Source organism: Podarcis raffonei, chromosome 16 (genome assembly GCF_027172205.1).
Source record: "Podarcis raffonei isolate rPodRaf1 chromosome 16, rPodRaf1.pri, whole genome shotgun sequence".
NCBI classification, from domain to species: domain Eukaryota; kingdom Metazoa; phylum Chordata; class Lepidosauria; order Squamata; family Lacertidae; genus Podarcis; species Podarcis raffonei.
Window position 1 is genome coordinate 11,482,768 of NC_070617.1, and position 14,110 is coordinate 11,496,877.

The following is a 14,110-nucleotide window of genomic DNA, read 5'->3' on the forward strand; positions in this document are numbered from 1 at the left end:
CACCAAAATTTCCCCCCAAGTTTGTGCATGATAGAATCTTTATCCCTGCAAATCTACAGTGGTTTTTTCTTCCTTCCATTCCTAGGCAAAGAACCTGTAGGGATTCGTTCCCTGCTTGGGATACATTTTTGCATATAAACAAATTCACTCACACCCTGACATACTTCTCATTAGTCCTGAGGCTTAGAGGAAGCCACATATTGCAACATCTGGAGTCAGAGTCAGTAGAGCAGGACATGACCAGTGTGGATGTGGGGCGGAGCTTCTACATTTTACAAAATCAGGAGCCACCAATTGAGTTCATCGCTTGCCCCCACCCCAAGCATTTAAAGCAAAACCCACCTCAAGAAATATTGAGAACTGTAGTTTGTTAAGTGTGCTGGGAATTGTAGCTCTGTGAGTTCCCAGGATTCTTTTAGGGGTTTATAGTGTGTAATCCTATCTGTTTCATCTTTATTTGTTGAGTGAGACATAAAAGCCCACCCTGCGTTTAGGGCCTGGAGTGGGCAACCCTTTTGATTTTCTAGGCCACTTGTCTTTTTTACAAAAGCAAGTATTACTTGTTTAATCATATTCATATCCCTCCCTGTCCTATGAAGAGCTCAGGTCTGCTGCTTGTCATCTTATCCTGCACAACAACAACCCTGAGAGGTAGGTTAGGCTTAGAGAAAAAGACTTGAGCAAGACCACCCAGTTTGCTTCATGGCTAAGCAAAGACAGAAAGCTTTTTTTGATTGCCACCCTTTGACTACCCAGACCATTTGCTGAGAACAAAACAGGGAGACTAGAGGGGTGATAAGCACTAACTAATATGTATTAAGAGATATTCATTTGTGACTGTAATTTCGAGCGGCAGTTTTTCACTGGGGTTCCTCAGAAGCTTATGATTGAGAAGATTAGTCAACGGTACACAATATTTCCTGGCTTATCTGTCATTGCTACCCATCAGATGTGCAGCTACAGAGGAGTATTTGGTGTGAGCAAGAGGCATTATCAGTTCAGAAGAAAGAGTTCTGATGAGGCCTAAATATCTAGGATAGTGCCCCATGTGAAATGAGCAGACTCATAGAACATATCCCAGAATCCTTTGCAACCAGCTGTGATTCAACAGGGAACATATAAGTTCCCCCAATGGTGGGAAGCTTTATAAAAAAAATCTCAACCCAATTGGGTTAGAAACAATAATGTTCTGCGTAGTTTAGCAGAGTAGTTAATAGTGTGACCAGGAAAGTCCCTCATTCAAATCTTGCCTCAGATAGCGTCTCACTACTAGGTGTAATTAGGCAAAACTATAGAGATAATACAGGCCTACTTTCAAAGGCTGTCGCTTGCAGGGTATTACTTTACCAACATGAACAAAGAGCTCTGAACACCTGAAATGCACTATATATAACACCTAATTTAGCCGCAGCTGAATCCGAAAACCTGCCCCTCCTTTTGCCAGTATAATGAGATTGCAGTCTCGTTCTTCAGCTTCCAACGCCAGGTGTGTTATATTGCCCAGGCTGGTCTTTCAAGTGGTGTGTCATAAATTGGGCCTTCCTGGACAGGTTCCTGCTTTTGGTTCAGACATACTGGTGGAGAGTAGACTTCATGCTCAAAACCAAACTTTCCTAGAAAATAGAAATTATGTTTGAGTGTATTGAGACACAACTGCCTTGTACATTTAAAACAGCATTCTACCACTTTAAACAGTAATGGCTTCCCCCCAAAGAATTGTGGGAGCTATCTTTCATTAAGGATGACCCCTATACTCCTCACAGAGCTACAGTTCCTGCTTACATTGTGCCTTGCAGCCAGAGTTGTGAAATCCAGAGCGGCTCAGTCTCCTGATTGCATCTCATCCTTCACCCCTTGGCCTACTTCTTTTTTGGCCTGCTCTGCCAAACATAAAGCAAGTCGGCAAGATCAAATTATTTCTTTTGGATTGAGTTATCCAGAATCAGTTTGCCACTCTCTTGTTCCTCCTTGCTTGCAGTTCCTCACCTGAATTCGGATTGTGCAAATGTACATTTTGTAAATGTGCACTGGAGGAATGGAGCAGGGGAAACCAGACCCCTCACTCACTGAGTAAGGTGCCTCCCCCGACCTGCAAAATTGTGTAGACTGAATCAACCTCCAAAGTTATATGAGAGAAATAATTGAAGCAGTAGCAGATCACAAGAGTTTGAGAGTACGTCAAGAAACACAGGCGCTACCGTATACTGAGGTCACATCCACACCATACATTTAAAGTACATGACTTCCCACAAAGAATCCTGGGAAGTGAACTATAGTATGTGAAGGGTGCTGGGAATTATAGCTCAATTCCCATAATTCTATGGGGGAAGCCATTAAATGTATGGTGTGGATCTGATCCGGAGGCAATCCATTGGTCCACCAGCACTGTATTGTCTACACTGACTGGCAGTGGTTTTCCGGGGTTTCAGATGGGGGTTGTCTCTATTTGTTGTTTGGGAATACCAGGAACTGAACCTGGGACCTTTTGCATGCCAAGCATAGGCTCTACCACGGGGCTAAGCCCCTTCTGTGGGCTCTTTCTCAAGAGAAATATAGACAATGCTCTCTTTTCAGAGTTTGGTTTGTTTTGCCTCATTCTGCTCTCGATTTAAAGTCGTCTTCTTTGAAGTGGAAATAAGAGTTTGGTGGGTCTTATCCTTCTCACCTACAACAGACGGACACATTTATTAATTTACTCTTTCTCTCTCTCTCTCTCTTACACACACACACACACACACACACACACACACACATTCTGCTCCCCAACTGGGTGCTGAGGTAAACTGTGGGTGTCTTCGCCCCCTTCCTCTCTCCATATGTAGCCCGGCAACCGGAAGTGACTGAGCCAGACACGAGTAGCTGGGAAAACCCCAGTCAGGCCTAACCCAGCAAAAAAGAGAGAGAGAGAGAGAGAGAGAGAGAGAGAGAGAGAGAGAGTTGGTTTTTTTTTTAAAAAATGGTATCTACAGTGCTTAGGAAAAAAGGACACCCAGTTATGTCACCTGGCACAAGAAATATTGTGGTTTAACACATATAAAGACTTAAGTTTGCCACATAAGAATTTCAGAATTGTGGATGGGTGGGACATGAATTTATTAATAAAATGAGGACACTTTTTTGCATCTGTGGTGCTGGGAGTGCGGGGGGTGGGGTGGCGGCACCCAGTTATGTTGCTTGACGCATAAAGTGTTGTGGTTTAACATCTATGGAAACTACATTTGCCACAAAAGAATTTCACATGGGGAAATTCCCCCCCCCTTTAATCAGTGATGCTTTTTAAAAAGGGCACACTCGGTTATGTCGCTTGGCCTGTGAAGCATTGGTGTTTAATGCATAACGGATACTTATTTTATTTATGTATTTACGTACTTATTTATTAGATTTATATACCACCCTTCGTCACAGGATCTCAGGGCGGTTCACAAGATCAAATACTTTCCAGTCTAAGATGCTGTGCCATTTCAGAGACTGGAAGGATATATATAGTTGACAGCCTCAATTTGAAAATGACTTGGCTCTCTTCTCCACCCCCTCTGAAGCCAAGGAGAGGCATAGGAAGTGCCTGTCCCCGAAGGTTTAATTCCTGAGATGAACACCTTGCCCAAAAATGTCACCCAACGTGTTTGGCGGGGAGGGTGGAGGGCGTGTGTGAGTGTGGGGGCGATTTTTCTAATGGAAACTGAAAGGCCCAAGAGGGAGCAGGAAGATGCTCTGGCATTCCATGCACACAGCACACCAGGGCCTGGGCAAGGCTATAAGACTCCTGAAATCCAGTATTTCTTTATTGGCTTTAGGGTGTGGAGCAGGGAAGGTGTGGTGTAGAATTCCTTAGAGTCAGGCCCTGTCAGAAGGTGAGACCAGGAAGCAGAAATTTGAACTAAGAACCTTCTGCCTTATTCTGCAGACTGGGGTGGTGGATCATCAGGCCCAGGGGCTGAATTTTGCCCTTAAGGACTCTCTATCTGGCCAACAAAGGTCCGTATAGTTAAGGCTATGGTTTTCCCAGTAGTGATGTATGGCAGTGAGAGCTGGACCATAAAGAAGGCTGATCGCCGCAGAATTGATGCTTTTGAATTATGGTGCTGGAGGAGACTCTTGAGAGTCCCATGGACTGCAAGAAGATCAAACCTATCCATTCTTAAGGAAATCAGCCCTGAGTGCTCACTGGAAGGACAGATCCTGAAGCTGAGGCTCCAATATTTTGGCCACCTCATGAGAAGAGAAGACTCCCTAGAAAAGACCCTGATGTTGGGAAAGATGGAGGGCACAAGGAGAAGGGGACGACAGAGGACGAGATGGTTGGACAGTGTTCTCGAAGCTAACAACATGAGTTTGACCAAACTGCGGGAGGCAGTGGAAGACAGGAGGGCCTGGCGTGCTCTGGTCCATGGGGTCACAAAGAGTCGGACACGACTAAACGACTAAACAACAACAAATCTGGCCCTTGGAACTCTCCCAGACTGCACATCCTCTCCTTAGGCTGCATCCTGCACTGGCCTTGCTTCATACCCCAAATGGATTTTTTGTGGTTGGAATGTGCCCTTGAATTCAATTCTTGCCTGAATGGAGAATAAAGTGGGTGTGTATGTGCTTCGTCTATTGTACAAAGGTAAAATTAACATTTATTGCTCCGACTACTTTTGCTTCTGGCTCCACCCACTGCTGGCAGTGGCCCTCGGAAGGCTGCCTAGAAGAGAATGTGGCCCTTGTGTTGAAAAAAACTTCCCTACTCCTGCTGTAGATGCCACAGGGCACCATTCTTGAAAATATGTGGCTGAATGAGGATTTGAATTTGGAATGCAAACTTCCCATTCTAACACTGACCATTGCTCTAGTCTGAAATTTCAGTGAGCAGGCAAGGCCCTCCTGCCCTATCCCTTCCCCCTTTAAGTTGACCATACTGGGGGCGAGGGAGATGTGAATTGAAAAGGTCACGGGGGAAAATGCCTTTTTGTTTAAGGGTTTTTGGGGGATGAGTGTGCGGAGGAGGAAAATCTGGACAAAGCGGAGCCTGTTTGGACTATTATTTATCTTTAAAGCCCATCTGATTTCTGTGTTCCTCAGCACAGAGACGAAATAAGTCTCCATTTTTTTTTTGTACCAGCTTCTCAGATCCAGGCTTCTTTTGAGTCCTCTCCACATCCTCTTTTTGTTGGACAGAGGCCTTCTTTACTGCCCACTTCTCAGTCTTTGGTGGGGGGGGGGTAGTTGAGACAGAGGAAGGAGGTGATGTGGTTTCATCAAGGGGGGTGGTATATCCAACAAGAAAATAACCCCAGCAAGTCTTGCTCGTTGGCTCAGGCTGGAAAACACTTCGGTCTGCTTCGTCGCATGCAGCAAGATTGCCAGCTCCCTCTGTTTTCTTTGTATAACTTCCAGCTGGTGTGTTTAGTACCTTTAAGAAGAAGGGGAGGGGGGAATCTGAATACTGCACTATTTTATATTTGCATCCACTTCCATACATTGCGAGCTATTTATGATCCATTGAGAGTCTCTTGCTCCATAATGGCAAGATCTGGGGCACAGTGAGATCCTCTTTGTGCAATTTCCTTCTCACTCTTCCAGTCCTTCTCCTATATCCAGGATCAGGGGTAGGCAACCTAAGGCCCGTAGGCCAGATGCAGCCCAATTGCCTTCTAAATCCAGCCCGCGGATGGTCTGGGAATCAGCGTGTTTTTACATGAGTAGAATGTGTCTTTTTATTTAAAATGCATCTCTGGGTTATTTGTGGGGCATAGGAATTAGTTCATTCCCCCCCAATATAGTCCGGCCCCCCCACATGGTCTGAGGGATGGTGGACCGGCACACGGCTGAAAAAGGTTGCTGACCCCTGGCTTGGATCATCCCTGTGAAGTCCCCATCAATGCCATTGTCCTTCTCTCTCTCTCTCTCTCTCTCTCTCTCTCTCTCTCTCTCTCTCTCCTATAGCCCACCTTTTTCTCTAAGTTTGATGTGGCATACGTGGTTTTCTCCCTTCTCATTTTATCCACACAACAACCCAGGTTAGGTTGAGAGGCAAACTACAGATTTGAACCCTGGTCTCTCCCAAGTCCTGATCTGACATTCTAACCACAGCACCACACTGGCTTATGTTTATGCTTTTGTTGAGATGGGATGTATCACTGAGCTGCAACAAAGCCTCTTACTTTCATGGATGGAGAGAGGGGAGCATGTATATTGAAATCTCTTATGCACAGCCGGAATGAACCATGGTTGAAGTCACATCTATTGCTCCACCCACTTTTGCCTCTAGCACCACCCACCACAGGCATGCAGCCCCTGAAAGGTTGTTAATGGGGGAAATGTGGCCCTCGGGCTGAAAAAGGTTGAGAAAATAAAAGAAACATACGGTTTATTAGTCCTGGCAAACAAAGCCATTCTGAATACAAGCTTATGTATGGCCATTATAGAGTTGTGAGGTGTATGAAATGAAAGTCCAATAGTAGCACTGAAGAAGCAGCAGGAAGGAACCAAAGCCTGAGAGAAAAGCAATCTGCTCAATAAGGAATAAGCAAGGGAAGAACGCATTGCCTTTCTGACCCCTGCCACCACAGTTACAAGTGTCATTGCTTTACTCCCAACAATAAGAACGTACCAAAGCCAGGGCATGTTGTTTGCTGAGGCAAAGTCTCAGCTCAGACAGGAAATATTTCCTAGCCCTTTTCCTTCAAGGAGGCCTTCGTTGACCAGATATGCATTGAAGAAGAAGAAGAAGAAGAGGAAGAAGAAGAAGAAGAAGAAGAAGAAGAAGAAGAAGAAGAAGAAGAAGAAGAAGAAGAAGAAGTTACATCACTAAAAATGGAAGAGGACAGAGGACAGAAATTTGCATAAAATCTGCAAAAGTATAGCTGCAAATTGAGAAATACTTAAATAAAAACACATAGCACTTGCCTGCCTGCTCAGTCTACTGAAGAGCTGTGTAGCTAACTGTTGGTTGGCAATTTCAAGGCCACTCCTAACCTCCCTTCTTGTGGTTCCTTACCTTTAAACCAGACTTGGACTGGACAGCCCTCAAATAGAGGTCACTTTAGAGAACTGTCCTCTGTAAAGATGTGCTTTTTAGTTTTTGGGGAGAGGCCTTTAGGTCCAGAGAAAAGGCACGTAATTGGGGGGACAAGATAAAGGTGTATCAAATTGGTAGATGGCCTGGAGAAAGTGGCCAGGCCTCTCTGCTTCACGCAGATAGACAAAACAAAGTACATCTTCACACAACACATGGCTAAACTGTGGAATTTGTTCCTGTGAGATGACTACCAACTTGGAGGGGAAGGCTATCAATGGCTATGTTCTACATACTCTTAAGGAGCCTATATAGCTCTGGATATCAGTTGCTGGGAACCGCAAGTGCCAAGAGTTACTCTCGCACTCGGGTCCGACTTGTAAGCTTCCCAGTTGGCCACTTTGAGAACAGGATGCTGAACCAGGTGGGCCTTTGGCCTCCTCCAGCCACCCTCTTATAGATTATGGGGAAAGGGTAGTAAAGGGTTAAGCCATCTTGACACCCTTTGTCCTCTGCGTCTCCCACACATCCTTAGAGCACCCAGGGGGGCAGGGGGCCCATGTTGTGGAGCTGACGGTGGCGTCAGGAATGTCTAAGGCGGGAGTCGTTTCCTCCCAACTGCCACTGTCCTCCGCTGCCAGCACAAACAAGGCTGGCTGGGCATGAGGCAAGAACTGGGCTTGCTGCCTGCACCATGTGGGCCAGAGGACCTAGCTTGAACCAAGCAGGCCTCTCCTCTCCTCTGCCTCCCTCCCTCCGTGAACTGTGGCACCCCAGGACGGGCCTTGTGCGGGAAACCTTAACCATCTCCCCCTGCTGTGTTAATTATAGACACTTTTGACCATTGTGGCTTCTGGCAAAAGGTGCATGTGTTTAAATGCAGCAAATAAGGGCCAGTTCTTCTTGGTATAGGAACACACGGACTCTGGAGCTACACAAAAGTCATCACTCGGAGGAACGCTGCAATCTCCAGCGCTGAAACAGAAAAGCTGCTCCTAGGGGTTTTTTCATATTGCTATTATTGTGCTCTATGTAGGAGAGGGACGCGGGTGGCACTGTGGGCTAAACCACAGAGCCTAGGACTTGCCGATCAGAAGGTCGGCGGTTCAAATCTCCGTGACGGGGTGAGCTCCCGTTGCTCGGTCCCTGCTCCTGCCAACCTAGCAGTTCAAAAGCATATCAAAGTGCAAGTAGATAAATAGGTACCGCTCCGGCGGGAAGGTAAACGGCGTTTCCGTGCGCTGCTCTGGTTCACCAGAAGCGGCTTAGTCATGCTGGCCACATGACCCGGAAGCTGTATGTCGGCTCCCTCGGCCAATAAAGCGAGCTGAGCGCCGCAACCCCAGATTTGGCCACGACTGGACCTTATGGTCAGGGGTCCCTTTACCTTTTCTTATGTAGTAGAGGGGAATCTGGGGCCTGAAAGTGGCCGTTCAGACCTCTCCGTGCGGCCCTCTAAACTCTCCCCGGCCAGGCTCCCTCTCCACAGCCCTCACCGGCTCTGCTTCACAACCTTCTTGAGTTTTTTCCCCCTGGCTGGAATGTATCCTTGAACTCTGATAATGCCTCAGGCTTCTCTAGATGGAGGATCGAGGGTGTGTGTGTGTGTGTGGAAACTGGCCTAGAGTACAAAGGGAAATTTTACATTCACTATTGCACCCATTTTTGCCTCAGACCTTGCCTGCCACTGGCATTTGGTTGCCCAGGAGGGAATGTGGCTCTCAGGGTCAAAAAGCTTCTATATTCCTGATGTAGGGCTGCCTGTGTACCTGGTGTTTGTTTTTTATAGTAATGTAAACAGCTCTCTGCCCTGAGGACGTTACAGTCTGAAGTTGGAGGAACTGGTTTGGCACTGGGTTCAGGACAGACTTGTTTTTGGTTTTTATTAAAAGCCTTTCTTTGGCGCAATGCAGAATTAACTTTAAGAAATACAAAATAAATCCATGCAGCATTCATCTAAAAGTGGCTAGCCCACATGGGACCCTTTAGGCACAGAGGCAGTATGCCCCTGCATAACAGATGCTGAGGACGAGCAATGGGGGAAAGGGGCAACCTTCCTTCTCTGCTCATAAGCTTTCCAAATGCATCTGTCTAGTTGTTGTTTTGGAAATGGCATGCGAAAGTAGAGCTTGGTCTAGTCTCTAGCAAGGCAATGCTTATGATACTTAGGAACACGGGTAAACTCTGACTCAGGCTGTTGGTCCATCTAGTTCAGTACTGCTAACACAGACTGGTAGTGGATCTCAAGGGTTTCAGGCAGGGGACATTCCCAGCCCGGCTTAGAGATGCCAGAATTTGAACCTGGCACCTTCCGCATGAAAAGCAGATGCTTTCCCACTGAGCTACAGCTCTTCCCCAATACAGTGGTACCTCAGGTTACATCCGCTTCAGGTTACAGACTCCACTAACCCAGAAATAGTACCTCAGGTTAAGAACTTTGCTTCAGGATGGGAACAGAAATCGTGCTCCGGCGGCGCAGCGGCAGCAGGAGGCCCCATTAGCTAAAGTGGTGCTTCAGGTTAAGAACGGACTTCCAGAATGAATTAAGTACTTAACCTGAGGTACCACTGTACATTATTAGATAGATCCCCAATTATAGATGAGGTTAATGTGGCCTAACCCTTTTATGGGTGTGGGGAACCTTTGGCCCTCTGGATGTTGCTGAACTACGGCTCCCATCAGCCTCAGCAAGCATGGCCAATGCCCTGGGATGATGGGAGTTGTAGTTCAGCAACATCCAGAGGGCCAAAGGTTCCCCTCAACCTGCCCTCCTGCATTTTAAAAGCACGGGTTCTCAAATCTAATCACAGCTCCCTCCTTTGGCAGGTGATAACCTCCTGGGTAGCAACACTATCCTGCGCCACCCAGCCTGGCTCACTGACCTCGATTCCCGACTGCGGAGCCAAGAAGAGGAGCTGACGCTGGTGAAATCGGCGTTGGCAGACGCGTTGCGGAGGCTCAGCTTCTACGACCAGCAGATCCCTCTGCTCAGGCAACAGCTGCTTGAAGGTGAGGGTGTCAAGAGTCCCAATAGATGGGCAGCTATCTATTTGTAAAAAAATGTATATACTGCTTGATTGTTAAAAAAAAAGGAAAGACCCTCGAAGCAGATGATAGCTTTTAATTGGAAGAAAGGTGCATATATACAGGTGAGGGGAGGTGAACCTTTCTAACTGTACCTCCCTGTTGTTAGGCGCACAAAATTATTCCCTTCACCTCAGGTCAGACACCAGAAGTGAGCCATGGAGAGTGACAAGTGCCTGGGGTAATGGGAAAAAGTGCCTGGTTGAGCAAGGAGGTAAAGTGGGGCTGGAAATCCCCGCTTCATGTCAAAATCAGACCCCACCCTAACATGGCAGGTTGCTTACAGCCATCAGATTGCTTCATGGGAATGGTTGCTTTAATTCAAATTCCTTTTTCACTGCAGCAAATTCCGGTCTGTCAGATACCAAAGATCCTGCACTCCTTCCACAAGACAATGGTGCCTTCTGGAGCCTGCCTGCTGCTTTCTCCAATGATTCTTTCAGGTACTTGTCAAGGGATCTTTGAGAGGGGCAAAATGAGGCCCCAGCAAAGACTGTGCTTATGGGACCATCTGCAGCTCACTCCCAAACGATGGAGGCTGGTCTGTTAGGGCCTGCCAGCCCTCAGCCATCTCCCACCTGCCTGCCATCTTATTGATAACCAGCCTAGGAAGGTGACCCTGCCTGTTTCCTCCTCCTCAGTCTCAGTGTTACTCATTGTATAACTCGGCAGGAAGGAGGATTAGTTGGCTCCACCTGCCATTGGCTCTAGCTCTGTGTACTGTACCTGAGAGTGTGGAAGTAAAAGGAGAGGAAGTGCTGTATAGTGGTTAACTAAGTGTGGTGGAGTGAATGAATGAATGTTTATTATTATGACTAATAGTAAAACCAGAATTTCAGCATAATTTTTTCATAAACATTAAAACGGACAAAGTGAAATTTAACAATCAATATACCAATTAAATGGATTTAAAATATGTATCCAAGGAAATATAAACTCAATGATTAAAAAAAACCCATAAGAATTTTACTGTGAGCTGTGTCAATTTATGACTGTTTGTGGAACTGTGTGATGGAGTAGCTAACTAAGTACGTTGTTTGGTTGTAAGTTGCTTTGGGTTCCCTTGGGCAAGATAAAGTGATTTACAAATTTAAATAACCACTACTGCTACTTCTGGTTGAGGGAAATTCTATTGTTTTCTCAGCATCTCAAGCTGCAGAATTTAGTCACAGAGAATATAACACCATTCTCTCCCCCCCAAACAGAAGTGTTTTCTTGCACTTACTGCTCACTTTATTGATTTGTTATTATATTCATATCCCAACTTACCTCTAAGGAACTCTCTTCCCCCTCCCATTTTATTCTCACAATAATTCTTTGAGGTTGGTTAGGCTGAGAGGCAGGGATTGGTTCAAGGTCACCCAGTGAGAGCTTCATGGCCAAGACGGGATTTGAACCCTGGTCTTCCAGGTCCAAGCCCAGCACCCTAACCACTACACCACCAGTGGCTCTGTTAAAAAAGGTAAAGGGACCCCTGACCATTAGGTCCAGTCATGACCGGCTCTGGGGTTGCGGCGCTCATCTCGCTTTATCGGCCGAGGGAGCCAGCGTACAGCTTCTGGGTCATATGGCCAGCATGACTAAGCCGCTTCTGGTGAACCAAAGCAGCACACGGAAACGCTGTTCACCTTCCCACCGGAGCGGTACCTACTGATCTACTTGCACTTAAGGGTGCTTTCGAACTGCTAGGTGGGCAGGAGCTGGGACCGAGCAACGGGAGCTCACCCCATCGCGGGGATTTGAACTGCCGACCTTCTGATCAGCAAGTTCTAGGCTCTGTGGTTTAACCCACAGCGCCACCCACATCCCACAGTGGCTCTGTTACCGCACAGTAATTGCATAATAACTCCATCATCTGGGTGGAAAGCTTGGCTTTCTGAAACACATCCGACATGTTGACTTTTTAAGGGGGTGTGTAGGGTGTTTACAAGGATGACTGAAACAAGCTGGCATCCTACAACTCACGTTGTGTTTTGGTTTGCAGGTCCACTATTGCGCAGCAACCTGGAGGCTACAGGGAGTCAGTGCCTTCAGCTGAAAGGGCCCAGGGCTCACCAAGGGTCAGCGTTGGGACGCAAACAGAGGAGTCCTCCTTGCTGGAGGCAAAGCAGAGCCAGTACCTAAGCAACGGGCATCTTAAGCAGACAGAGAGCTCGGTGGTTCAAGGACAGACAGACCAAGCCCCTTCCACCCTTGGACAGACAGGCTTCACAGAGGGCTTAGCCAGTGGAGGCCCTTTGGAGCCCGTTAAGAACTCCTTTGGGTTGCAGGCTGAGGGAGGAGGAGACCCAGGATTTGCCTTGGAGTTGCAAAATGTTCAGGAAAAGCAAAAGGTTCAGGAGGAACCCCAGGCTCGAGGCACTGGTTGCCACCTTCCTAGGACTTGCCCCCACGAAACTCAAGATGTCGGGGAGCCTCCCCCTGAAGACAGCAGAGACAAAGTCTCTGGCGTGGGGCAGTCCCAACCCCCAGCTCAGTCGCTGGGTCAGCTCCCAGCATCCCCTGAGCCTCCATTGGAAGTGGGGAGCAGCAACAGCAGCAGCACCCCTGCCTCACCGGTCCCAGCTGTGCAGAGTTTGATGTCGAGCAAGAAGGAGCTGTAAGTGTGAAGGCTGAGGGAACTGGGCTGGATTCTTCTGGGAGAGAAACAGAAAGAGGGGCGAGTGTTTCATAAGGTTATGATTGCTCTGGATTTAGTCTTGTGGGTGTTTAAAAATAAATAAAAATCAGCAAAACTCCAGAGTCCTATTCCCAGATCCAAGAGAAAAAAGGTTGTTTAAGACATGAAGTCTATCTGCCAGAGACCATAGCTTCCTATATGCATATGCCTGGTTTAAGGCTGGATGGAGATGAGGTTTAGTTTAGTAGGTTGGAGCAGAGAGCCAGGATTCCTAGGTTTTCTGTCTGATTCTGGGTGCAGGGCAAGACCCACCCATGGCTTGATATTATGATCTGATTCATTTAGTTGCCTCCTTTTGTACATGTTTTTTATTCAATTAACATATCCTGAAGAGTCTTTGTCAATTAGTGTAGGCAGAGCAAGATGGACCAATGGTCTGACTTGATATGAGGGGGACTCCTATGTTCCAGATACCAGGAGTGATAGCAGTGCTATGTCTTTCTCCCTGAGCTCCTTAGCTTGCTGCCCTCAGGTATGGCAGAGGATGTTGCCCCATTGCTGCTGTTGAAGATCCAGATGCTTGTTTAGTTGGATTCAGTACATTGAACATATGTAAACATATGTTCCACCCCTAGTGTGACACACTTAAGGTCAGGATGTGATCGTCCTGCAGCTTCCTGCACACCTGTTGAAAACTGATTAACCTACTGGATGGATTTAGGACATTGGTTGGGAACGTTTGTCGCCCAGTGGGACAGATCTTTACATCTCCCCACCCCTCAGGAAAACTTTAGCAGGTGGGTGGGACCACCCACATGTCAATCATCTGACATCCTAACTGACAGCAGATGACAGACAGGTTGTTTGCTCCACAGAGTTGGGGGGAAATGGAGACCATTCAGGATTGAACTTCCCATGCACCAGTTGATAACGTGGTTCTCTCCTGCTCTCCAGCCACATCTCTACCTGCTCCACGCCTGACACCAGCTGGGGAAAGCTTCCTCATGGGCCAAATCAGGAGGGCTGGCGGGCCAAATCTGGCCCACAAGCTGGAGGTTCCTGATTTAGGAGAAAGGGAAACACTGGGGCTGGCGCTATCCATAGACAGCCATCTCAGGCAGTTGATTTTGGGTATCATGAAGGAAACAAAATGGGAACCAGTTATTTATTTATTACTCCATATTTCCTGTCGGAAAAGAGGAGAGTCGTTTATGAGATTTTCTGCCTCAGATGCCAAAATCACGTGACCAACCTTGGGTCTGGTGTGTGTTGACTTGGGGATGCACACATTCACCTCAGGCAGCGAAATGTCTCAGGTCGGCCCTGTCTCTGGGTCACTTATTGTCCTGTGATTCACCCTTTCTCTCCCCCTCTATCTTTCTGAGCTTCTTTTCCTGCTTGCTCAG

At 47.2% G+C, this 14,110-nt stretch overlaps 1 protein-coding gene across 1 annotated transcript in view; it reads left to right on the top strand.

Moving 5' to 3' along the window:
• Window positions 1–14,110, top strand: part of EML3 (EMAP like 3) — a 37,445-nt gene that overhangs the window by 2,011 nt on the left and 21,324 nt on the right. The window contains exons 2-4 of the mRNA XM_053368633.1: window positions 9,827–10,009; window positions 10,428–10,527; window positions 12,069–12,683. Coding sequence (XP_053224608.1) covers window positions 9,827–10,009; window positions 10,428–10,527; window positions 12,069–12,683 — 898 coding nt within the window. The remainder of the gene's footprint in view (window positions 1–9,826; window positions 10,010–10,427; window positions 10,528–12,068; window positions 12,684–14,110) is intronic.